At 40.8% G+C, this 27,500-nt stretch overlaps 2 protein-coding genes across 3 annotated transcripts in view; both read right to left on the bottom strand.

Annotated features, from left to right (window-relative positions):
* agap1 (ArfGAP with GTPase domain, ankyrin repeat and PH domain 1) overlaps nucleotides 1–22,567 on the bottom strand; it is a 131,443-nt gene extending 108,876 nt beyond the window's left edge. For both annotated transcript variants that reach the window (XM_027133356.2, XM_027133357.2), the window contains exon 1: nucleotides 21,255–22,567. In XM_027133356.2, the coding sequence (XP_026989157.2) occupies nucleotides 21,255–21,417 (163 nt within the window). In that variant the 5' untranslated portion in view covers nucleotides 21,418–22,567. The remainder of the gene's footprint in view (nucleotides 1–21,254) is intronic.
* Nucleotides 22,568–23,534: 967 nt separating this feature from the next.
* On the bottom strand, nucleotides 23,535–25,355 carry faimb (Fas apoptotic inhibitory molecule b). The gene is made up of 4 exons (XM_027133358.2): nucleotides 25,079–25,355; nucleotides 24,746–24,974; nucleotides 24,360–24,409; nucleotides 23,535–24,125 (listed from the first exon to the last, which is right to left on the bottom strand). Exons 1-4 carry the CDS (start codon nucleotides 25,187–25,189, stop codon nucleotides 23,988–23,990), a joined length of 528 nt encoding a protein of 175 aa, XP_026989159.1. The 5' UTR covers nucleotides 25,190–25,355; the 3' UTR covers nucleotides 23,535–23,987.
* Nucleotides 25,356–27,500: the final 2,145 nt, after the last annotated feature.

Genomic DNA, 27,500 nt, shown 5'->3' with positions numbered 1-27,500 from the left:
TAACGAATAATTACACTTCACTGCCAAGAACAGCTACAGTCTTATAAAGATGTACGGTTTCACATGTGTGTGTGTGTGTGTGAGAGAGAGAGAGAGAGAGAGAGAATGATGATGATGGAGAGGGAAATGTGAGTCAGAGCAAACTTTAGGGAGAAGACGAGAAAGCAAGAGAGAAAAAACAGAGGGAGAGAGAGAGCGAGACAGAAAGAAAGCGAGAGAAAGAGAGACAGAGAGAGAGAGAGAGAGAGAGAGAGAGAGAGAGAGAAAGAGACAGAAGGGAAATTCTCAGCATGGGGAAAAGCAGGACATGAGTTGGCTAAAGTCCACCAGATTTTTCAGAAACACAGGAAGTCTTTCATGTTTCTGGGTTATGTGGAGAATTTGGAATTAATCACCAAAGGTTCGTGAAATATCCAGTTTCAGTGTATAGCAGCTCTCTGTCCAGTGATGATCCACGAAAACAGCAGCAGAGAAACAACAAACAGGGAATTGACGCACAAGTCCATAAATCAGACTTTTATTTCTACAGCTCTGATACAACTCTAAAAGGGCCTTCACAATCCCAATACAGCTCTCTTTCACACACACATGCACACGTGTACGTACACACACTCACTTATGCACATACACACTCATGCACACATGCACGGGGACACACACAAGCAAGCCCTCAACAGCAAGTACTACCACACGCACATACGTGTCACTGGAGTGTGTGTGTGTGTGTGTGTGTGTGTGTGTGTGTGTGTGTGTGTATATAGTGTGATGTGGAGCAAATCAGGAGCTCTCACAGAGCACATGAGGAGAACGATAGACAGACAGATTGATTGACAGATTGATGAAGGACTGAGGGGTGAGCGCAGAGAGGGATAAAATATAAAATAGTGTCAGAATGGGTGGGGGTGATACTACTGTATGCAGTATGTCACAGAGAGAACAAAGAGATAGCTGATAGGACAACCTGCACACACAAACACACACACACACACACACACACACACACACACACACACACACACACACTTTCAAACTACTACCCTGCAGACATCATTAAGAAAACTGAGAGAGAAAAAATGAATAATTTACAGCTTCTGTGTGTGTGCGTGTGTGTGTGTGTTGTATGCACTGTGTATGAGACCTTGTTCATGTGCTTTAATAAGCAAGTACAATATAGAAATAAATTGCCTGAAGCATAGAAATTGAAAACTGTTATGTGCTATTATTTAACTCATTTTTAAAAGCAAGACTGACTGGCTGACTGACTTTTTAATTCAGCTACACAGACTGCAACTCTGCACTGCATCACCTGATTTGTGTTTATTGCAGCAAGAAGGTTGTCTTGGTTGTGCTAGAAGGACAGTGTTGTGATGCAGAGCAGGATGGAGCTGCAGGAACCAGGCAGTCCAACAAACGAGCTGAAGTCAGAGCATGAACTCCATCTAGCCCGCGTGACCCAAATGCTAAGACGTTAACCCGTTGGCACTGTACTGATGAATCTGCACCCTGTCTGACTCACGCTTATTTCACTACATTTCATTGGCTCTGTACATGTACCTTGCACAATGACAAAGTTGAATCTAATCTAAAATGCAATCTGACCATGACACATGCTGTACAACTTAACATCGCCCGTCATCCACTGATTAGCAGTTCACACTTTGTTGAGAAACCTAATATTTTTATTTAAACTATATATTTTTTTAATCTAACCTTGTGTGTGTGTGTGTGTGTGTGTGTGTGTGTGTGTGTGTGTGTGTGTGTGTGTGTGTGTGTGTGAAACTTGCACTTCCATAATTCACTTCAGGTGGCTCTGCACACATTGTAGCGCAAAGTGACGTATTCCACAATCACCAGACGATTAGAAATCCTACATACTTAAAGAAATACTAATCCTGTTTGAGAGAAATACTAATCCTGTATGAGAGTGGAAGATTTAGCCCTAGTGACTCTTGTCTGTCCCCTTTAACACCATCCTTATGGAGGGGAGACAGATGAGCGCTGTCTTGTGCATTCTCTTGGGCACTTGTTCTGCTTCAGCTCTCATGCAATTATGACATTTTAATAATAAAAACAGCACAGATTTGTTACCCAAAATCAATATACAGTATATAGCGGCACTAAAAAATTTAATTAATTAGAAATGTATGATATAAAGGATTGGATATCAGGAACGAAGAGTGGATTTGATCAAATCCTGTAAAGGAGGGTCAAAGGGGTGTGCGTTTGGAAAAGATCTCTTTTTTTCTTTTTTACACTTAAAGAGACAAATAAAACTTATTATATTTGCAATTATTCATAGGTGAAGTCTTAATTAATTTCACTTCATTTTAAACTTTTAATGTATGTATTTATTTATTTATGTTTATTTAGTTTTTTCTGTTTCTTTACTTCTGTAAAAATGCTTTGAGACAACGTGAATTGTTAAAAGTGCGATACAAAATAAATTGAACTGATTTAATTAATAAGTCTCAGTGATGAAAGATAACGAGCAGCAGCAATGTAATCTGCACTGGGATCAAATGTAGCTAGTTATTCATGTACGTTGTTAATAAGCTCTGTTTGGCCTCGGACATTGTGTGTGAAACGTCCTCTAAGTCTGTAGTTTGTGTACTATCCTTATTTGTGTACATATATGTGAGTGTATTTCAGTGAGGAGACAATGTGTGCTGATGTTAGACCACAAAACCACTTCGTTATAATCGTAATCTTAAACCTAGTCGTCATTTTTGCACAAACTAGGTTAGGCAAAAAAATCGAAACCTTGTACAGCACTCAATTTTTCTGCAGCGTCAAATCAAACATCGCGCGTCGAACGCCGACAGCATCGAAGCTTTTCTTTCAGCAAAGAAGCGCAAAATCTGTGAAATCCAAACCGCCATGAAGCTCCATGATGCCTGGCGTATCTATAGGACGTGTCAGTCATCTAAGTTAGATCAGCTTAAACACGCTGTGGCTCTCTGTTGCCTCACTGTGATTAAAATGCAGCAGTGCATGTGGGAACACTGGCCATCATTGTGTGACAATTTGAAGGCTGAACTGATCTCATCTGTATGCACAGTGACACCGTGTCCTCGACACAGCTATAAATAAAGCTCTTCATGCTCGCATCATATCGTATATCGTAGCAGACGCATTCTGGAAATAACTTTTATAAAATAAAAAAAAACCTTCAATAAACACCTGTGATCAATACATCGGTGATAAAGATGAAGAAAATGATTCTCTTCTTCATGGTCTCATGGTCTCACTCCCACTCGGCTTTATCACAGAGTGGCCAGAAGGGGGCAGTGCTGGTATCCAAACACTCACAAGGAACTACTGGTTCAGCTTTCCAAAGCAAACCACTCAGAAGATTAAAGACTTGTTTAGTTCTTATTTAACATTGTGTTGTCCATGTTGTGATTGTATAAGCGCACAAAGTGAAAGCACTTTACACTGTAACACGGCGGTGTGTCAAACAACTTCTACATTTGGTTTTTCCCCATTTGCCACAGCGAATCATCTGTTTCCACCCAACTCTATCCACGGCATCCTCTACTCTCTCACCAATTACCTTCATGTCCTTATTTAACACATCCATACATCTCTGTCCTTCCTCTTGACCTCTTACCTGGCAGCTCCATCTCCAACATCCTTCTACCAATATAATCTTCCTCCTCTGTACATGTCCAAACCATCTCAAACTAAACACAGCTGTGTGTCAAGTGATATACATTATATACACAAATCTCTCTCCCCATTTTCTGAGACTTTATAACTTTTTTCAGAAATAATTACACATTGACTTCTAGAAGCAAATCAAGTTATCAAATATATATATTTTTTGTAGACTTAAATCAAGCACTGAAACAATGCTGGAAACTTAGCCAACATGAATATCGTACTGCATAGGACAGAGAAGTGTCTGTCCGCTCTCAAAGACACACCTCAGCTTTAGTATCGGTCTGTGTAAATAAAGATGGTACTGTTTTTATATCCTTTTGTCACTATCAGGGAGGAGAACACTTGACTGGATTTTGGAGAGAGAGAGAGAGAGAGAGAGAGAGAGAGAGAGAGAGAGAGAAATCCTGTCAAATTTTGTAACACGTTCACATCCAACGTATCCAGATTCTTTAGCACAACTCAGCTTTATCATCATTCTTCCACATACACAGTATACAAAAGATTGACAAGCCGTTACTACAGACAGACCAAGGTGTATAGTATTTTTTTTTTATAAATCTGTCCATCGTCTGTATTGAAAAGGAAAAGGACTGACTAGGATAAAAAACAAGTAAGAACATGAATTCACTCGTACTCAGGTTTATCAGGGAGTAAAGTAACCTGCATTTGTGTTTTAGCTGGTGACGATATCATTCGTTTCCACACCACACCGTGACAGGAAGGTTGTGGGACATAGAAGAGGATATAAGGCGAAGAAAACATACAAGTTAAACAAAACTCATGCATTCCTGTTGTCTTTTCCAAGCATGTTTGTGACCATGTGAGCTGAACACAAACGCACCAGGGTTTGATAGAATGGAGTGAAAATGAAACCAGGACAAGTAGGCGTCAGGAACGATCACACTCCGATTCAGATCACAGCAAATGTGTCCAGTGTGAAAATCACCTTAAATATGTATGATGGGAGAAAATATCATTTCTCATGAGTTTAAAACAGTTGCATGACACGAGGAGGTTAAAGATTCCACCTTCCACTAAAATACATGCACCTTTTGGCATTTTGACATTAAATATTTTTGTTCCTTATTCATTCATTTAACAAAAAAAAAAAGTTTTGAGCCGTTTCTAATAATAACATTATGTTGAAATGTCCGACTTACAAAGTCGGATATTTTACAGCCTGTCTGTGGCAGTGAATAAGGCAGATCCACCTTCATCTTAAATATTTGGATTAATCCTGAATCATCATTACCACATCATAGTGCACTGAAACAACTCTAACTCAATGTATTTAAGCGTTGCTCACATTAAAACACTTTTTTTACATCTAAACATTGATGAACATATTGGCGTATGCATCATGTATACTGGTGTGAGCCACAAGAAACTCACACACCACCCCCACTGCTGCGATCCCTCCACTGGCTTCCGGTATTCACAACACTGATGCTTGCCTACAAAGCAAAAAAATGGACCAGGACCCGCTTACCCCAAAGCTCTTATCACATCACGCTGCATGTCACTCCATCAGATCTACAGCACTACTCGACTGCTCCCACCATCTCTCACGGTAAGAAGCAGGTATACAGCATGACTCTTTCTGATCCTAAGTCTGTGTTAATGTATGTTAATGTATTCATTGACAGATTCGTTGACTCTGTGGATAAGGGCAGCTTTCAAATGCTACTAATGTCACTTACGAGTTCTCACATCCCAATTAAGCGTCACATACGAGCCTCGGGTTTTCTAAACCATGTTATGTTTAAGAGTCTGAGGAAAGGCATTGTACTGGAGTTTACATGTCCATCTACAAATGCTTACACGTTTTAGATTTCACGTTGTCTGCTGCTATCAGTTACCGTGAATGTTCAGAGCGAGTTAATCAAAACACAGGCAGCCAAGGAAGTCATGGAGAACCTGGAACGCACCCACAACATCATTATTTATTCAAAAAAGTCACCAGTTTCCATCATCCTTATCTAGAGGCCAAGCCTGCCAGCTCAGACGAGACCGGCGCTTACGCTCAGGTTTATTTTCATGAAAACACAGAAATCTCAGTAGCAAATGTGAATAAGAGAACACACACACACACACACACACACGCACGCACACACAGCAGCTCAGTGAAAAACACAAACACATGATCACCATGACATTGATGCTGTGTGCTTGGGCTGTGGCTTGTAGGCTAAGTGTCAGGTTGCTGTCCTAACTGACGTAGTAGAACCTGAACAAAACACAGAACGTGTGTGTAAACCTACACCAATCAGCCATAACATTAAAACCATTGAGAGGTAAATAACAATGATTATGTCATTACAATGGCACCTATAGTGGGGTGGGATCTGTTATTCAAGAACAGTCAGTTTTAAAGTTTTCAAAAGATCTAAGGGCTGAATAGTGAACACTAGACGGCCGAGTCGGAGCGTCTCCAACACAGCAGGTCTTGTGTGGTGTTTACAGTGTGCAGTCATTAGTATCTAACAAAAGTGGCTCAAGGAAGAACAACCAGTGACCCAGAGACAGGGTTATGGTCACCCAAAGCTCACTGATGCATGTGGGGAGTGAAGACTAGCCCGTCTGATCCGAACCTACAGAAGAGCTACTGTAGCACAAACTGTTGTAAAAGTTCATGCTGACTATGATAGTAAGGTGTCAGAACACACAGTGCATCGTAGTTTGCTGTGCATGAGGCTGTGTAGGTTAAACCGGTCAGAGTGACCATGCTGACTCCTGTACACCACCAAAAACATCTACAATGAGCACGTGAGCATCAGAACTGGAGCATGGAGCAATGGAAGAAGGTGGCCTGGTCTGATGAATCACGTTTTCTTTTACATCATGTGGTCGGCCGGTGTGTGAGAGTCACTTTCCTGGGGAAGAGCTGGCACCAGGATGCACTATGGGACGAAGGCAAGCCAGTAGAGGCAGTGTGATGTTCTGGGTGATGTTCGGCTGGGAAACTTTGGGTCCTGACATTCATGTGGATGTTACTTTAACACGTAGCAGCTACCTAAACATTGTTGCAGACCAAGTTCACTCCTTCATGGCAACAGTGTTCACTAATGTCAGTGATCTCTTTCAGCAGGATAATGTTAACTGACACAGCAAAATCTGTTCAGGAACAGTTTGAGGAACATGACAAACAGTCCAGGGTGTTGACTTGGCCTCCACATTCCCCAGATCACCTTCACCTTGTGAAGTTCATACCTCAAAGGAACAGAGCATGAGAAGGACCTAAACCATTTCAGGCAGGTAGTATTAATGTCATGTATGACTGAGTACACACAAGTCATGTGTGTTAAAACAACTTAATCATTTCTACCCAATTTCTCACTGCTGTAATGTCCAGCGATTTACCCCTGTTAGGTTATATTTTGTGTAGGAGCTCACAGTTCAATATGTAGAGGTTTTAAGTATGCTAAAAGGAGCCGCCACTGAAAAATATGCATACAGGCTCAAGAATAGACAGAAACATCTGAAATAATTTTGGACAGTTGTTCTGAATTCTCAGATATAACTGACAGCTGCTGGAAGCCTCCTTTCACCATCACACATGCTCTCGAACTGATTTGAGACTGTTTTGGTGTTGATTAATGTGAAATAAAGTCTATCAATAATATGCTCAACATATATAACCTTACACAAGTTTATAGTCTGCACTGGTTCATTTGATTTAGTATAAATGACACCAAACACTTTAACTGAACAAGAAAAAAGAAACACAACAAAAGAACAGAAGGGAAAGAAACATTTTGGCATTAAATGAACAACTTGGCCCACAAAAAGTAAAATCTAACCTGTTAAAATAAATACATAACTTTCAGATTGCCATCTACATCAGCATTAAACATACAGTATTTTCCGCACCATAAGGTGCACGGGATTATAAGGCACAGTGTCAATTACGGGGTCTATTTCTGTACTTAACCCATACATAAGGCGCACCGTATTATAAGGTGCATGCTAAAACATACGGTCCACAAAAAACGGTAACGGAAGCAAAACAGTGAGTTTAGTTGAACTTTATTAATGTGCAATACACATTAATAATATATATGCAATACACACACATTATTTTTTTAATCAATCTTCTCCCACAAAAACATCAAAGTCCTTATCTACTGTGTCTTCTTAACTTGGCGCAGTACATTTTCTTGTTTCCGCCACATCCGAACCATCGATACATTGATGTTGAATTCTTCCGCAGCTCTATTCCCATTTACAACTACAAAATTTAAGGCTTTTAGGTGCGCCTTATAGTGCAGAAAATACTGTAATATAATAAGTGGGGGTTTTATTTGTGAAGCAACAAATAAGCAGCTTTGTCAAGTGTTACAAAAAAGCATGTCGCTCATAGAAGTGAGGGAGAAAGATGACTGAATTTAATTTATTTTCTCTGAACACCGCTAATCCATATTATACCTATATAAAAATGTGATCCTAAATATGATAGGCTTTTTATTCTTTGGCCATCTTTTACTCTTCCAAGCCTCTCAGATATATAATGAAATACCACTATACAGAGGTTTTCTCTAAAATGGTCCACGTTTTCACATGGTTTCTTTGTGATCATTGTAGCCAAACATGCTTGAGTTTGTTGCAGTTTATTTTCAAAATCTGTGATGCAACAATCTGCAGAAAAACAGATTATTTTGAAAAATGACAACTAATCCAAAAAAAACCATGAGGTACTGTATAGTTCTGCTTCAAAAAAGAGAACAGCAACGCCGTCTCTTCTGCTATTCACTGAAAAAATCGGAGTTTGAGATCAAAAGATGAATACGATTTCCTGATATTTACATGTATATATACACCTTTCGTTCAAACCCACACATGAACAGTACTGGGGCATGTAACTACCAGGTGTGTTTTGTTGCCCAGGTGTATCACCAGCTGAGAGATTGTTCAAGTAGTTAATAGCTCTGAATTGTATTTCTTGGTTTGAAGCCCTGGATTTCACCTGTGAAGCCTGCATTTGTTGCTAAAAATGGAAAACCAAGCGAGCGGTCTGTGTGTGAAAAGCAAGCCAAAGTGAAGCTGAAGAAAAAAAGAAAAAAGGTTCAGAGCCACTGTACAGCACTGTGCTGCGTTATAAAAGGAATAAAACACTACAGGATGTGCTGTTACAGAAAAGCAATCCACTTTTTGGTAACTTTTAGTAACAGTAACTCACTTTGCCTCAGGCTGCATCACATCACATACATACACACGCACGCACGCACGCACGCACAGTCTAAAAAAGAAATGTCAGGGCATCACTGTGCAGCTTGAGAAGAATTGAGGGTCTGTGTGTGCACATTCCCACCACTAACCCACTTTCCCCAAGAGGGCACCAAGCCAGCTGCAATTTTAAGCATAATTCAATTGCATGCAGTATTTTAGGCCACAAAAGTGGATTTGTGTGCTCTACACTCCATCCTCTAAACAGCTCTCAAATCTCAAGATTGCTCTCTACAAGCAACAGTGTTCTCTTTTTTACACCACTTCTTCCCTCCCTTTTATTCCTCCTCTCTGTCTGAAGCCCCCAACTAGCCTCTTCCCCCTCTTCTGTTCAAAGTGAGGCCACGATGTGAACGAGGCAGACAGCCTTCCATTTCATAGAAAGAGAATGAGAGACAAAGCAAGCCGGAGAAAGAGGAAGAGCTTCATGCCAGACCACAGCCCGGCTCTTATTCTTCACACGTGCACGCGCACACACACACAAAGCCAGCTGTGAGTCCATTCAGTTCCCTAACAACAAAGCTCAGGGGAACAAACAAAGACCTCCAAAAATCCAACCGCTGTTTCTGTAGTATAGATAAATGTAAAAAAATACACTTCCTCTCTTTTCTTCCTTCCAGTTTTTCTCGGACTTAACACAGTCAGGACGAGTGGCTAACGCTGTTGCAGCTTACGATTAAAAAACGCCGAGTCAGAAGACACATAGGGCAGGAGGAGTGAAACACTGAGGTCAAAATGAAGGTGTTACGAATTTGAAAAAGTTTTACTTAGCAGTGACCTTTACTGAGTGGTGACAAAAAACATGAATGGGGTGAAATGTGCATCACTCATGAACAGAGAAAAGGCTATAAACGGTTCTAATGCAGCAGTCTGCATTCCTCATACCCAGCATGTCGTGCTCTCATCACACTGTGTATCATTCAGACTTGTCTGCATGTCTAGTGCCTCGCTACAGTAACACGAAATGCAGGATAACTGTTTCATGGACAGGTGTGATTGTGGGCTAAATCTAATAGCATGACAGATTAGATGTACCAGTGAGAGAGATGTGCTTTCCATAAAAGACTGATACACCACGCATATTTTCACACAACTGGATGACTAAGACCGGAACAGAAACATGATGTCATCCTGCGTCTCTAGGCCAGACGACCCCTCTGCTGCAAAAGTGAGTCACTAGCGTTCTGGACAGATTCGAATAAAATCACTGGCTCAGAGAGCAGCCAGCTGGATACACACTCCTGTATAGTTTAAAATGACTGTCCCAAGTGCTCAAGTAACTGGGATAAGGCTGGGTTCAGGCTTCTCATTGCCTGGTTTTGCTTGCCTCCCACATGATGGATTTTGGCCTGTAGCTTTCCTACTTTAACCACAGTCTGTAGATCTGTCACAAGCACAGTATTTGACACGGTGGATAAAACAGTGGCTCAGTTCTGGAGAAGACGATTTAATGCAAATGAAAGAAAAAAAGAAAAAAATTAAGAAGACAGCTGGATTTCTTGTTTTTTTGGGACTGTAATTAATTAAAAACATTGATTTTGTTTACCAGTGATCTGATTACCGCCATCTGTGTTGATGCAAACTAACAGTGTCAGGCTTTATGTCGTCCTGTCAGTGATCAGAGCTGCAAAAAAACGTTGGTTATTATTTTTGCTTGCAGGCGGTCACACATAAGGCATGAGCCAAGGGTACACATATATTTGTCGAATGTTAGCCAAAGCCAAACATACACAGATTCTACACAGATTTCATTTCATGTTATAGAAAGAGAGAAAATGCATACAAGCTGGAAGGTCTTTTAATATCATATCATATAATAGGAGTAAATGTTACTGAATATTATGGCAGTGTAAAAATCATATAGGGACAATTTAATTGCTATAACACACAAGCCTATAGCAGTCGAACTAACAAGATAAAGACTGAGGCATAATGACACATGGAGACAGGAGTTTGTAACACAAACACACAAGCACCAGCTTCCCATTATGAGTTCTAGCTAAACAACTTCACAATGATGATACAGAACTTCCTCTATCTGCCTCTTTTAGACGATGTGGAATTTATACGTGTCACATACCAATAATCAAGGTCTCACTTAAGTGCAACCCTTTCATTTTTTACACTGTTCTCTTCATTTACTGGTAATCATTTGTTTAAATCAGGGGTGTCAAACTCAAATTCACAAAGGGCCAAAATATAAAACTGAGATAAAGTCACGGGCCAAACTGAATATTTATTGAAAAATGAACTGCAGCTGATATGTAATGTTCAACCTTTTACATATGGAAACAAACTTTAGTTTTGCTTAAACACAGGGTTTGGAACAACCAGAGCTTGATATTACAAACACATAAGAAATTAAATTTGAAATAAGAAACACATCAGTGGTGTTTATGTCGCAAACTTTGACCATACCCTTTTTGATAAATTCTCCCTCATTAAAGGGCCGGGCAGATTTTGCCACAATAACGCCAGCCTTTACAGCAGCTTCACTTTTTGATTTTGCTTTCATGAACATAGTCTGCCGGGAAACCAGACTTTTTTTCATCTCCTCCGCCTTCTGGAGCTTCTGCTTTACGTCCAGTTCCTTATACTTCTCATAATGTTTCGTTTCATAGTGTCTTCTTATGTTATATTCTTTCGTTACAGACACGTTAGCTCCGTTAGCTCACAAGACAAACAGGTCTGTCCTTTATATTCGTGAACAGATAATTTGGCTCCCTTCTGTCTTGAAAGCTCCTATTGTCCATCTTTCGTTTGGCCATTTTTGTGGAGGGTGGAATTAACTTGCACGATGTGACTGTAGCATGGTTGGTAACGACTTTCAACAGAGAATGAGGGGTGCTTTCTGTTCGTGACTACGCGTCAATACAGTGGCAAGGCATTCTGGGTTTTGTAGTATTAGCGGAGCATGCGGCTAGCCAGCTGTAATGCACATTTGATATGATCTCGCGGGCCAAATATAATTACACCGCAGGCCAAATTTGGCTCACGGGCCAGAGTTTGACACTCCTGGTTTAAATGATTTGTTTAAATGTATTGCATAAAGTACCTTACCTCAATCAGCTACCACTGATGAGCTTTCCTCCTAATCACCCCACAAAGACATGCTTTACTTTGATACCCATTTCTTCAACCTCTTATGAGGCTGAAGTTTGAATGCCATTTAATCTACCAGGATTGCTGTATGACACATATGTATGACGCAACAATGAGTGTGAATACGATCTCAGGATTGTTTCAGACCGGCTCGTGTTATATAGCACTATTATGTTTTCCCACTGGTCCTTCTAGGCATGTGCCTAAACAAGCGGTCAAATGTTTGCAGGGTTTATGTGGAATTATCACTGCAGATTACATCACAGCAAGGTCAAATGTCTAAAGGAGATGTTCTTCCTTTCATGGTAAAGAATACACAAATCAGTAAAAAGAAGGACTAGCTATGTTTCTTCAGAGATGTTGTTTTCATCTAAAATAAAAGTCCTACAAACTGTAGCTGTAAAGTAATTTGTTCACTTGTGTGTTTTCTTCCAAATGTTTCACTGCTGTCATTCTGGTGAAACGTTATGATCATGTTGTTTCATCACACAGTCATACAACCTGTGACATGTAAGATTTATTACAATGTGTATATATTGTCTGTTTAATTTGTTGGCTAAGAGGTGTGATCAGAGAATCTTTGCCAAGTCCTCCATTCCACATAAGCAAGGCTGTCTCTGAGCCTCACCTTAATTCCTCTAAAACAGGCTGGAAGGGAAAATTAATTAAAAAAAAAAAAAAAAAAGGTTCATGTAAAGAAGTGATGTGGCATTAGGACTAGCTCCCAGTTGGTAGAGATGCCCCAGAATCACTGCAGCCACCCGCCAGCATTGTCCACAGGGGTTAATTAGCTTAATGCAGACAACCTTGCACTACTGCCATAGTAACCCTAGTCCACCTGCTCCCCAGTGTGTGGCTCAGCGTGTGTGTGTGTGTGTGTGTGTGTGTGTGTGTGTGTGTGTGTGTGTGTGTGTGTGTGTGTGTGTGCACGCTTGTATGGTTTTGTGGCATCCTGTCCACTCTTAAATGACTTAAATAGAAGTTCCAGGTCAAGAAACTCCTGTCAGCTGTTAAAACAATAGTGCTGTACAGTCTGTGCATTAATTTTATAATGATCACAAAAAAGAAAACAAAGGCACACGTACTATCGTACTTCCCTTTACTGTACATTTAGACCTGTGGAAGAGATGGTGTTTTATACCTGGGCTCTTCAACTGTCTAACTGCAGTCCAGACTAAGATCCAGAAAACTACTTGAATATACTGAAATGAGTAACTGCAGCAGATGGAGAAAAAAAAATAACTCCTGTGATTTGATAACTCTACACATTTCTATGCATCTGTAGCCGAGCTTGTTACAGCTTAGCCAATCACGTGCATTTCTGGAAGTTAGTTCTTCATAACTGAACAGAGGATCACTAGGAAAACATGCAAAAAGAGCAAACTGAGAAACTTCCAGGTCGGAGTGAGATATACAAGTTAAAGCAATTCAGTTTTCTCTCATCGGTAGTTATCAATCCCTGATCACTACTGCGTGCACATTAAAAAGGTTCAGTAAGTGTTGCCGCTTTTTGGGCAACTTCGCTGCCTATCTGGAAGGAATTTTATGCAAATGGACCTTCAGAAATTTTAATCAAATACTTCTGTTGTACACAAAACAAGCTTGTCTTCTAAATCAGTGTTCAACAGGAAACTGCAAACATTCCCAACTATTAGCCAAGCAGTAAAAGGAGAAATGGTGAGGCTTATCGGATAATTGATCCAGCTGTTCTCAGAACTGGGTCGCTGCAAATGGGCTGTACAGTCACCAGACGTATGAGTTGCAGTAGCATACATTAATTACAACGTTAACACAAGGATTGGGGGCAGGAGCAGGAGCCGACAGATGGTGACCTGTCACAAGGAAAGCGCCATTGATTCCCCCCAAACGCTGGCAGATGGGAAGAGTGCCTCCTATTGATGCAACACATTCACTCTGAATAGCAATTCAGCTTCTCTCACACACTATTGTGAGCTAAAGCTATTGTAATAATTAACCCAAAAATGTATGGATAGACACACAGGCATTAGGCACATCAGTGGGTGGTTGGGCTTGTTGTCCATCAGGGTTTGAAATTGATCGGGCTATTGGAAATTCATGAGCAGGATCTTGCGATCTATTCTAATCAAAATTGCAAAATATAGAGGATTGATTGGCACGTCTAGTCTGAGATTATGTGCAGGTATCACGCTCATTGTTCCCATTATTTCATGGTGCAATTATTTACAGCTGAAATGAACTTCCCCATACAGCTTCCATGGAAACCATGACTGCATTTGAGTGAATACTACATTAAGCAAAAGGTCTCATGAAGCACGGGCAGATTGCTGTTCTTTTTTCCCCAGTCCAGCTCAAAAAGGCACGATAAAGAACATTAGAATTACTGAAGGGTTTTATGGCAGAGACATTATGGTACTGTGCAATCCTAGACCAAAAATAGATCCACTGACTAGATCTTTTCTCCCATCGAATTAGATTCAAATGTAAAACATATGTATTTCCTTTGTTTCCAACATGAAACATGCTGAGGGGAAATTCCACTTCGAAAAAAATGCAAGAGGGGAAAAAAGCAGCTGACCAGTAGTCAAATTTCTTTCTGTAGTCCACCTCTTAGGTGTGGTTGCTCATTCCGGGATACGCCTCACTAGGAGGAATTCCATATCTATAATCAAAGGACTGTGGGGTGAAATTATTGAGTTTTCCAATAAACAACATACAAATCCATACTGAATTTGATTGGATACGTCTCAGGAGCTGCGTAAGCTTGTTGCATTGAAATTAGACCTAATGATAGAGCCAACCGTCACGACCCATCTACCCCCACCCCCTCTGTTCCTTCCTGTCAGGAAACTTATATAAATGCTTTTGACAAGCAACTTATTGATTACGAGTGATGCTGCCACAGACACATAAGAGTGCCTGCGGTCCTCCAGACAGCTCCTGACAAACCGGCGGCATCTGGAATGCTGCGGCTAGTGATCAATGTGCAGGAAGTGACATCAGCTACCTGTGTCCTTGGGGACACTGTGGGGGGATGCATCATGGCCAACAGCAGGAAGACTCCTGCACTCAGGCTATTCTTGTCTTCATAAGTCCTGAATCAAAGCTTGGCTATTGTTTAAATCAGAGTCTGACTGCTTAGAGTAAACTATCAGGAACGCCTGCTGCAGCTGCATGCCACAGCTGGTGAGCTCCAGCCTCCCTATATTTTCTCAAACGCAGCTAAATTTCTCTAAGCTCCACCCACAGGCCCCAAGAGGAGTCACCTTCCCCCACTGCAATGCTGTAAATTAGAGTCACAGGGGATGGCTAGGAGTGTAGTAGTGTCAGTCTACAGCTACCCTGACACGGCAAATCATTTCAAAGCCAAACCTTAAATAACGTAAGCATGTTTACCGACTGAAATAGGAATAAAGCATACAAAAGGAAGAACTACAGGCATATGTTCAGGTTCCTCCTAACATGTCCGGCTGTGGTATCAAACAAAACACAGTGGTATCTCTCAAATGGATCTACTGTCGTGACACGCAGCAGGAGTCAGACAAGCAACCCAGCAAGTCAATGTCACAACAAGGGACTGTGTTGAGAGGCATGACATCACCGCATCCCACAGATCAGAAGTGCCATTTCCTCAGGGACACCCAGCAGAAGAGTAAACGACAGGCCACAAAGCTTCAAAATCTTTAAAGCTGTATTGACCTAAAAAACCTCATTTACATTCACATCCCATAGCATTTAACGGAACAAAATTATATCCTCATGCTAGTCTAACTGGTTAGCAGCTAATAATACCTTTGAGTTAACCTTGAGTTAGCCTTGTCAGGGGGAGGTTAGCACAACATGAAAAGAAATCACACAAGACAGGGGAACTTTTAAATAGATAAGGGCATTGGTGAAGAGGTCTTTAGTCTAAGTCACTAAACAGCCACAGAAAGTTTATTCCACTGACTGACAGATTTTACTGAACATCTACAGTTAATATAATAAAACATGCAATTTGATTAAGTAACATTATATTTAAAAATTAAATAAATAAAGAGACAACCCTTTCGCACGTGGCAAAGGATATTCACAGGTATTGTGTAAGAAATGTAAATTATGGATCTTCTCAACTGGGAAAGGTTTATATACCCCAGGGGCTGATGTGACAAGTGGATCCTCCCCCATTCCGATCAGGATGGTGCCTTCAATTATGCCACTTGCTACTGCTCCTCAAATAAGGCACGTTTTTATGCCTTACACCTCCCAGGGGTGTTAAATTGCTGCTGGGAACAAGGTCACATCAAGAGCCCCAAAGCTGAGTGTTTCTCAGTTCCATCTTTAAACTCCATTTGGCTGGAGAAACAGAGCACACAGTGCTGCCTCATGGCCAGCTAAAAGCTCCCAGTCAAACCTGCTTGGAAATGGCAAACACTAGTTAAGAATATATGAGAAATTCATATGCCATGGGAGAGCCTCACAGTAGTATTACAGAAGGTTAAGATGGTCAGTAGTTACACCATAGAACTGTGTTCACTCTGTCAACATGAGGTGGAGAGTTGAAAATAGGATTTTAGATGAAACTGGCCAAGTGCTTTGTGTGGGAGGGGTCGCATACTCTCTCCCCTGTCAATCAGAGTGATATTAACCAATCACAGGTGTTTGTGAACTCATGTATGTGTATACAGAGCTCTCTTATTATATAGGATGTTCCCCAATTTTTCCACTAAACTTGTTTCCACCTCATTTCCACCACCCACACGTTAGGGCTCCTCTACCTCACAAGAGCAATCAACCACAGAGGGTGAAGTCTAACAAGTGCTTCGCCCAAGATATGTGAAGCCAGACGACCACACATGGAGGCGTAACACACTGAGGAAAGCGATACCTGTGATTGGCCAGTGTCACTGTGATTGACGAAAAACAGAGAGAACTCGGACTCTTGGACTCCTGTTCAGGTGTGTCCTGCTCTGCAATATTCAGAGCTTGGCTTTGTGGTTGTTAGAGCTCGTGTGATGGGGGTGAACTAGCTAGTGAGTGGAAACTGGTAAAGTATCAAGCTGGGAGATATTTTATATATTTTATATTCACCCTTCACACATTTCCACCTGTTAGTCGAGACTGATCTTGAGTAAAAGATGGAAGAAATCAAAATGGTGTGCAAAATGTGTGTCATTTCATTTCTGTTTTCCCTCGAACTGGGAAAGAACAAATCTCTATTCAGTTCAGCCTGAGAACTCATGGTCTCTCACCGCCCACACTCAAAACATCCAGCAAAGAGAGAGAGAGAGAGAGAGAGAGAGAGAGAGAGAGAGAGAGAGAGAGAGAGAGAGAGAGAGAGAGAAAGGGAGGGATGGGGATGAAAGATAAGTGATGAAGCCAGAAGGAAACACCAGAACAGCGACCTCTTCAGCAACCTTTCATTCTTTCCTTTTAAATTTGATTTAAAAAGGTACATGCATTCAGTAAAGCGATATCTATCTCTTTGTATTGAAGCCTCTCCCAATATTCTCCAAATACAGACCTGCATTTTAAATAACCACTCTTATTTACACACACACACACACACACACACACACACACACACACACACACACACACACACACTCACCATACACTTTTTTTTAAAGAAACACATGAACACCTAGTGTGGAAATAAAGCAACGTATACGATCAGCTTAATACATTTTACTGTCAAGACCTTCATTTAATGTTCAGAAAAATCAAGCACCAAAATAGGAAAAATGGGATCTCAGAATCTGATCATGGCTTTATAGTTGGTGACCCACAGGTAGAGTATTTCAAATATTGCTGCTCATGCACAAAAGCCTTCATAGTTTACACAAAAAAAACGCACTGAGTGGCAGTTCTATGATCAGCCTTGTTGATGAGAGGACAGAGTAGAATGGCCATCCTGGTTTTAGCTGACAAAGAAAAACACTCATTATAACCGTGGTGAGCAGAAAAGTATCACAGAGAGCACATGTCAAATCTTGAGGCTGGCTTAAACAGCAGAAGTCCCTGTCAGTCAGCAACAGGAATCTGATGCTACAGTGGTCACGGCCTCACCAAACCTGAACATCTGAAGAAAAACCCAGAAGTTTTTCGATCTTCACCTGCACTGTTCTTTTGCCCTTGTAACTGTATTTGCATGATGATATGCATTGTGCTGCTGCAACATGGTTGGCTGCCTGGATAACTGTGACACAGTTGTTTCTATTTTCCTAATGTATATAAACCTGTAATTTGAATCAGAATGTAAATTTAACAGCATTGTTCTATAAATATAGAAGCAGGAATTTAAGCAGGAACAAATCGAACATATTGTTTTGCGACCATTAATGCAACCTTATTGGCCTTTATTCACCCTGACCGCGGACTTGACATCACTGTTTCTCGGACATATGCCCCCCACGTGCACAGTTCCTTTTCTCCTGTGGTCTTCCTGAAACATCTTGTGGGATTTATAATTAAATTTAAACATATATAAGGCATCCCTGCTGCAGCGCTGTTAGTGTGCTCTGTCCTGCACCAATACAAACACACCCTCCAGCTTCCACAAGAATGAATTAGACTAAAAGCTTTACGGTGAACAACAACATTTGCAAATGCAGAGGATTGGCAAAGCAGAGTGAAGGCAGTAAAGGACAGGGGGGTACGATGGCGAACACAAGCTTGTCACTACAAGAAGGGTGACGTTACGCTCTGTTGTCCAGATGCTTTTAACGAAGTGTACAAGACGGCTGCTGGCTGCTGCTCATTAACGGTACCCTTCAGGCAGACTGGGTGGGACCATCTGCATGATGCTTGTGCTGATTCAGGGAACGCCAGGGTCACTTTGGCATGCCATGACATCATTTGAACAGCCGTCAACACATGACATGTGTCTGGTATCAGAATTTGAGGATCTGCTGTCATTCTGCATGAGGAATCAGTTCCCTTTTCTTGCCAGTTTAATCACCTATGGGAAATGTGAAATGGTAGCATTGCAAATGAAAGCTAATTTTGTTCCAAAAGAAATTTTTTGCATCATTCAGCCATGGAAAACAAAACAATTCTGCGAGGAAAGACGTGTTGAAATGATTGGGACACGAGTGCAGTGGAGCAGGTGGCGCTAAAATTATCTTGCCACTGCAAACATACCCCTTCCTCTCTGGGCTCACTGAAAGAGATAAAGGGCAAAAGAGGACCATGTTGGACCATGTGGTACACCCTGGGATGCAGGCTGTGTACTGATCTACTGGTCTCTGTAATTATCATCAAGCCTCAGCTAACCCAAGGGAGAAGATTTATGTTGCTTTTGGGATTTTTTTTTCCCCCCATTTCCACTAGGAAATCTGATCATGTGGCCACTACGTTTGAGGCATGGAAAATGATAGCTGGGCCTGATTTGCTGCACAAGGATGCTAAGAAATGCCCTTTACAAAAGACAGGGCGGTAACGAAAAGTTCACAGATGCGCTGTGCATGTGTCATGTGTATGTTTTAAAATGACTTGCTGTGGTGAGAGTTGCCTCAGTGACCTTCTGAACAAAGATGACCACAAAGAGGGAGCGATTCATAAAGAAACAATGAGTGCACTGCGCAAGACACACAAACTCCTAACATCACCATCCCAGGACAACGGCATAGTACACGGTTACATAACTGCTATACGCACCCATGCATATAGCTATATAAGATTTAAAAGGATTTCCACGATACTGCAACACAGCAATCAACTCAACCAATTACATAATTGCATTTCTCCTGTCCTTTTTGCTTTCCCTCTCATTTCTAATTTAACCTCCATTTCCCTTTTCCCTCCTCTGCTTGTCACTTACAATTTCGTTCATCCTTCCAGAAAATTGACAGATATTTCTCTTAGTCGTTCTTCATCTACTTCTAGCTCTCGCTCACAGTCTTTCTTTTTTTCTTCACACATCTCTCTCTGTCTCTCTCTCTATCCGCTTGCTGACCATCTTCCGTTCCAAGTCGTTCCATTAGACAGCCTCGAGTTCTCACGAGTGAAAGATCAAGAGGCGTGTCCTGTATCAGTTTTCAGCCGGGATTTGCCATCTGTCAAGCCCAGAGGCTGGCAAAATGTCTTATAAGAAACAAGAAGATACAAGAAATCCTGCACTGATTTGGACTCAAATCTAAGGAATGCTGTGAGGGAAAACGGGCACAACGTAATACGTGTGTCAAAGGCAAAAGTCGACCGAACAAAGCAGTTCCTTTCTACTGAGTGGATGACTTTCACTTATATTCAAGACCAAACAAACAGGCTGTAAGACGCACACTCATATTAGCCCTTTAAGGAGACGGACAGACGCTAGCCTAGCACAGGGCACTTTGTGTAAGGATTTTACAGGTTGACAGACTGATTCTTCTACATGCCTGAGCAGGATTCAATCCCCACTCACCAAAGTTTCCACGTTCATTCTAAACCTTCGTATAAGATCTAACAATCTACACCTCTCTAATAGGTGGCAATTAATATTTTGAATTCCATTTTTAAAAAGAATAAAATAATACAGCAGCATATTGTTTACCATAAAATGACCACCGATAAAATACTCTATGCTCCGATAGATCCTGTGGTTAGGTGCTGTTTCTTCAGTGTAGAAAGACAACAATAAAAGAAGCCAAATGTTTAAAAAAAACGCAGTACTGCAAAAATATAGAAGATGTTTCAAAGGACTTGTCAGAGAAGCAAGGCTTACGTAGGTTATTGAGTACCTAAAATAAGCACAGCCTACAGATGTCACGGTCATGTGACCTAATAATAATCATTAAGCACAACCTGCACACAAAAAAGGTTTGTATTAAAATGATGGGTATGCAGTATGCAGTGGTGTTGAAACGGTGTAAACATGCTTAGACTGTAAAGACACTCCCAGCTCTCTGGGATTTATACAAAGACCCTGTACAGGCATCCTCTTAACAGACATTTGATGCTTGTCCTGAAATCTTATCCTGTCCGTAATAGTACTTGTGTCTGAGATAATGTGATGATGTAATAATGCACATGCATTTCATAAGTCTTATATTCTGCCCAAACAGGTGGCTACTAAGGGATGCAGTGCAACACCTGCTGAATGGTGTGATGTTTAAGAGCAAAAATAAAATGATCCATTTAGTGTTGAAAAAAGATGTAAAGTGAACAAGGTGTAAGCAGCACTCAAGATCAAATGTCATTAAATGTCTATGTCCTTACAGATAACCTGTCTGAAATCGGACAAAGTTGGATGGGACATTGTGGGGAGTCGTGAAAGTATAAATGACCATGAAAATGCCATAAAGAGTCTGAGCTTCAGTCGGTCTTACCTTCAATGGCAATGACATGCTCCCGGATCTGGTTCTGCAGCAGAGGCTCGTCCACACGCTCCAGAAGCTCATAGATGGAGTAGATGTTCGGATGGACGGATTCGAAGCGCTGGATCTCGGCTCTGATCGCCGCAGAATTGGCGAGATGCTGTTGATAGTTCATTTTGGGAATGAAAAGCTACTCGACAGTCTGTGTTACTGATGATAAAAACGTGACTCTGTGTGACTTCGACCGCAAACTAGACCATCGTCAGAGAAACAAGCTTCAGTGTGTCCGAGATCTGAACAATCACAACACAATTATACAGCCACTTGATTAATGTTTATTTGTCCTGTAAATGCTTTATCCGATGACCGGTCCAACACTAACCGAACCACTGTGTAATAATGATGTTTTTAAACAGCAGGTCCTGAGAGTTGTCCTGAGGTGAGATCCGGGCTGAAGGGGCAAACAGAGAGGGGCAGCTCGGGGCAGCTTCCCCATATCCTCCCTCCGCCTCCGGAGTATAGAAACACAGAAATCACGCCACAAACTCAGCGTATAAACACAACCTACTGAAATCACCAAGTGTTTGTCATAACTGGCTAAAAGCTATGTAGCTAGCCAGGTTAAAAAGAAGAAAGACAAGAACGGGCCCTTAAAAACCAGTCACTTTTTGCAGAATAAAGTGCTCATGACTGGGCCCGATTCTTGTCATTGCTTTAAGGCCACTGGCTGCCTTGTTTAAACGAGAAAAAAAAGTCAAACAAATTAACGCAACAACTCCGAAAGAGAGCGCCGGTTAGCTAGTTGATCTGCTAGCGCCGTTAGCACTCTGTAGTGTATCGACTCAGCGCTGTTAGCCCTCTGTAGTGTATCGACTCAGCGCGTTAGCCGCTGTAGTGTATCGGCTCAGCGCGCTAACCCGCTGTAGTGTATCAGCTCAGCGCGTTAGCCCGCTGTAGTGTATCGGCTCGCCGCGTTAGCCCGCTGTAGTGTATCGGCTCGGCGCGTTAGCCCGCTGTAGTGTATCGGCTCGGCGCGTTAGCCCGCTGTAGTGTATCGACTCTGCGCGTCAGCTCTCTGTAGTGTATCGACTCACTTCAGCGCGCGCTGCCAAAGAAAAACGGCCGAACTATTTTCTCCACCAACATCACGAGCTTGCAGACATAGACGAACATATATAGTGATGTTATGTTCTGTTCCGGTCGCTTGTCTCCCTGTATTGTTTTCTGCTTCACGAGCAAAGACGTGAACGCGCCGCTCTCCGTCCGGTCCGTATCCTCTCACACACCATTGCGCGTGCTCGCTCCTTGGGACATTTCCTACTGGAAAGCTTCGAGTCGCGGCTGCTGAGCGTTGGTCACGATCCTGACTGCAACAAACCTGCGCAGTATACTGGAGAAATGGGCCTGTCCGTGCTGCGCAGTTTTTTTTACTGCTCTGGCTGCGCGTATCCAGCGCAGACCGTAGCACCTGTGTGTCCAGGTATCAGATAAAAAGAGATGAACAGAGACTAAAGTAACATCTAGGGTTAGTTAGAGACTCCCAGGTTTGGTCCTGATTCAGGTTCACTGTCTGTATAGGGTTTTTTTAACTACCAAAAACATCCTAGTAAAATATTTGCCCCATGTGTAAATGTGTGCCAGTATTACACTGAGATTTACACCCATTTATTATATAATTCCCACCTCATTTTCAGTGTTCCAGGAATAGACTCTAGGTTCACTGCTATCCTGTCCACTTTATAGGGGTTACTTATAATGGAAGAATGAATGAATTAAATATATTTTTATCTTTTAAGAACTTTTAAGCTTTTTTACATAATCACTATATATCACTATATATATCACTATATTACTCACTGCTTCTTATTCACTTAAATCAAAGGTATCATTTAATTATCTAGTTATTCTATAAGTCCATCTTTGTTTTTGTACAATATCTGATTTGTTTCTTAGTGCATTATAATGTTAAAAAACATGGCTGTAATAGTTACTCTATAGTTATCCAAGGCATTAGACTAAATTGCCTAATGCCATATAAACATGAGTAGGATAAGATTCATTAAAACTGCATGAACTCCTTTAGAGTAAAAAAATAACTCTTGGACACAAGATTTGTGGTTAGAATTGGGGCTGCAAGGCTTATTTTAAGAGTGGCAGCTGCTATCCATGTGGTCTCGCCCCAACACACAAGCCACATAGCAACAAAAGTGGTATCAGTGCCCAGCACACAGTGTTTAATCTGGTCACAACATGATGTGTTTAACTGCATATAACACACACAGATAGGACTTAAAATGACACGGGGTATAATCAGTAAATGCAATGTGTGTTCCAATGCCCTCGATACTGAAAACTCATTTCAATTTATTTTGTGCATGAAAAGGCATTCATGCAATGAGCAAATAAGTACATTTAAATTCAATTTTGCAAATTTCCTGTAATCCATACCTATTTCTATAAACATGTCTATAAAAATAACTCAAAAAATAAAATAAACAATTCCATCTTTACTAAATGAAGTGAATTTAATTAAGTGAAATCACTGATCACTGATCATTCTTTGGCTGAAATTTTCTAAACTGAAATAATTCTTCTGTTATAGTTCTTGATGATTTACAGCTTATTCAAACATTTTGTTAATCATATTTTAATAACATTTGATTCAAAAGTGAACAAGGAAGTAACCGCTCTGCAGATTTGCCACCTGAGAGTGAAGTAGTCAATAGTGAAACAGGTACTTCCTGATCACATGACCTTCGTCCCATCCACAAGTAGCGTGTGCATTACTCCATTTCTTTTCTTCTCACTGCCAGTTGCTTTTATGCAACAATCATGGTTCCCCACTACAAAATGCGTCTCAGTACTGTCATCTGTAAACTCCCCCTGTACATAAATACAAATACAAATACAGAGATTTTATGATTAATGTTTCTAATGCAACAGCAATTAAAGCACCGCACACATGATTATCCTTGCAAATAAATTTGGACTTGTATTAATTACATTCTGATTATCTACAGCAGCTTGGTCTTAAACATGATAAGCGATGATAATGATGCATGAGATCTTTTCTCGTAAAGCAGAGTCACCCAAAGCATGATTTAAAGAGTAACTTACCGTGGTTTCCACCTTTTGGCCATTGCACCATACATCCATGGTATCTTTCTCTGATAAGTTATAGAAAGCAGAATGATTTAAACAATGCATTAGAAAACAGAGCACATGAAGACATGTAGGAGTCTTGCAACATCTGGCAAAGGAGCATGCCTATGACTGTAATCCTGTAATTATACATGCTACAAAACATCTAGATCTCTCTGAATGCTTGTCTGAAAACTAAGTAAGTAAGCAAACGAAGTGTAGAAAATTGTGCACAAAGGTTTAAAAAGTTTCATTTGAAGATAACGTGTAGCATAAACGATTACAGTAGTTACTAGTTATTTTATCCTTAATGAATTCTCCCTGAACACATTTTCTTTGTATGCAATGCTTTTCTCTCATACCCAGAACAATCCTGCAGTCAGCACCATCAAGCTTCAGCAGCCAAGTCTTGGATATCTTAGCCCAGTTGTCTATAAAAGTCTGGAGGCTCTTTCCATTGATTTCCAGAGTGTACTCATAAGTAAAGCCGGTAAGTGCTTCGATATTTATAGTAGCTTTTGCGCCTGTATATCCCACAGGAAATGTTTCCTTGCCCACTAGTTTGAACATCCAGTCCCTTCTGAGGACCTCCTTTAAAACAAAACAGTTACAGCATGTTTTAAACAGGTACAGTAATGCAAATTAACTACATTATCTGTAAATCAAAACATCATATAATAAAAACTTGAGCTCACCTTTCCATTGATATAAACAACCCGCTTCCCTGTAGTGGTTCCATGCTCAAATTCAATCTGGTATATTCCATCACTGAGAGGCACCTCCCACATACCCACCATATCTGCCATTTTATTCTATTCTATGCACTTCCAAGGCCTCGGACGGGTTATGTATTTGCCCCCTATTACACCTTAATACACTTCACAAACCAATACTGGGACATATTAGCAATCTTCATAGTTGTAAACTGCTGATGAATTTCCTGAAGCCATTTTGTTCTTGTCCATTGCTCACTCAGCAACACATGCATTAGTGTTAAGAGGCTTAAATTACCAGGCCTGTGTGTGTGTGTGTGTGTGTGTGTGTGTGTGTGTGTGTGTGTGTGTGTGTGTGTGTGTGTGTGTGTGTGTGTGTGTGTGTGTTCGCGCATTGTGTTTATCCATTGAAATGTGGTGGCTACAGAAAAAACAGGATCATGAGTCTAAACTGTAAATGCTAATTTGGGGTTTTCCAGTCATTAAAAATGAATGATGTTTCAATCATAGAAAGTTATTTTTAGAAATAGCACATTGGCAGAGCTTGGTATCATGTCCTCATGTCCGTGTGGTAGGTATTTTTTATTTGTGTCCATATGCAATTCTTCCACATTCTTCACATTTGTCCTGCTGTCCTGAAAGATTTCAGTAGATTGGCACCTTTAGCTTGCTAAATTTGGTTCATGGTTTGAACACGTGTGTATGTTGGCATTTGATGGTTTGGTCATTGTTCTCAGTATAAACTCCCTTAATCAAGATTAATGACTGAATCCTCTCTTACAAAGATAACTAACAGTAACTCACTCTCACTCTCTCTCTCTCTCTCTCTCTCTCTCTCTCTCTCTCTCTCTCTCTCTCTCTCTCTCTCTCTCTCTCTCTCTCGTCTCTCTATTATCCCTTGACTCTCAATTACCAAGTTAGGATGGCCGAGGTGACTAGTCCACCATGCTCAGCAGTTCTTTATAAATTCATTTATTTTAATTAGGAAATTGTTGCTAGCATTTTGGTGGAGCAGATATATTAGGTACCTGCATCTTGGACTCTGGTCTGTTCAAAATTTCATGTTTTCTTCTTGTGTCCCTGAGAGTTTTTTCCAGTTAATTTGGCTTCCTCCCACCTCCCAAAAACATGCCAGTAGGTGGAGTGCTAAATATACAGTATATTGCTCCTAGGTGTGAATGTGTGTGCACGTTATCTGTAATGGACCGGTGCCCATTCAGTGTATTGCCACCTCAAGCCCAGAGTTCTTAAGGATTGAATCCAGATCTATTCTAACTCTGGCAAGACTAGACTTAGACTTAGTAGGTATGAAAATGAATGGATGAACAAACTAACCAAACTTGCTTCAGTAGAGGAACTACAACTTTATTTCACTAGTTTATTTAAATTCCATTAATTTCTGTCAGCTATAAATATTTGCCATTTGCCAAATATTTGTAATTGTATTTGAAGTGTTTTTTTTCTCCCACCTCCGCTGTGTGTGGAGATTATGTTCTTGACGTGCCCCAGGGGTATCCTCTTGGTACTCTGGTTTCCTTCACCTGATCAAAGACATGCATCTCTAAAATTGTCCGTAGTGTGTGAATTGGTGTGTGAGTATGTGTGCCATTTTGCCCTGCAATAGGAATCTCCTGGCTCCAGGTTCCCCATGGCCCAGAGGATTCATAGTGTAGAGAATATATGGATGGATGGATGAATTTGTTTCAGCATAAATCCTACTGAACCTTTATATAAGGCAACATCATATTCTTAACTGTAAAGTTGTGCGTTGTATATTATTAAAGAAATCAAGTCAAGTCAATTCAAGTAAGGAGTCAAGAAGCTTAAATTTTCATTTCAACCATAGATAGCTGTTGCAGTACACAGTGAAATGAAACAACATTTCTTCAGGGTCATAGTGCGACATTAAACAAAGACATGGCTAAGGAATTAGTAAGTTGTCCTAGCCACATAAAGTACATCTGTTCAACCTGGTGCAAACAGTGCAGGACAAGACAAACAAGACAGACAAGACAGTACAGGACAAAAGACAGTACAAACAAAAGCAGCATACTGTACTGAATCCGGAGTGGCCGCAGAGTGCTACTGCCGCGCTGCCATCTTGAGCATGTCACAAATAAATGGCACAATACTTACATATGCAAATTATAGTACACCATGAACCAACACAATTCACTGCACTACAAAACTGACATGCACAGCCTGACAAGATGACTAATTAAAAGTATGAAACCATGTGTATTAGCTTTAAACAGGATAATGTTGGCAGGACACATAGACTTATTAAAAATAGAGCAGTTTATAGTACCATGTATGGTCCAATTAAACAACTAGCAGAATGACTCATAGGGTATTACATTATTCTGGATAAAGGGGGGAACTAAGAAAGGCCCAAAGCTTTACT

The sequence above is a fragment of the Tachysurus fulvidraco genome, chromosome 5 (genome assembly GCF_022655615.1).
Source record: "Tachysurus fulvidraco isolate hzauxx_2018 chromosome 5, HZAU_PFXX_2.0, whole genome shotgun sequence".
Classification (NCBI taxonomy): Eukaryota; Metazoa; Chordata; class Actinopteri; order Siluriformes; family Bagridae; genus Tachysurus; species Tachysurus fulvidraco.
Note: the sequence above shows the minus strand (reverse complement) of the source record. Positions and strands in the feature narration are given on the sequence as shown.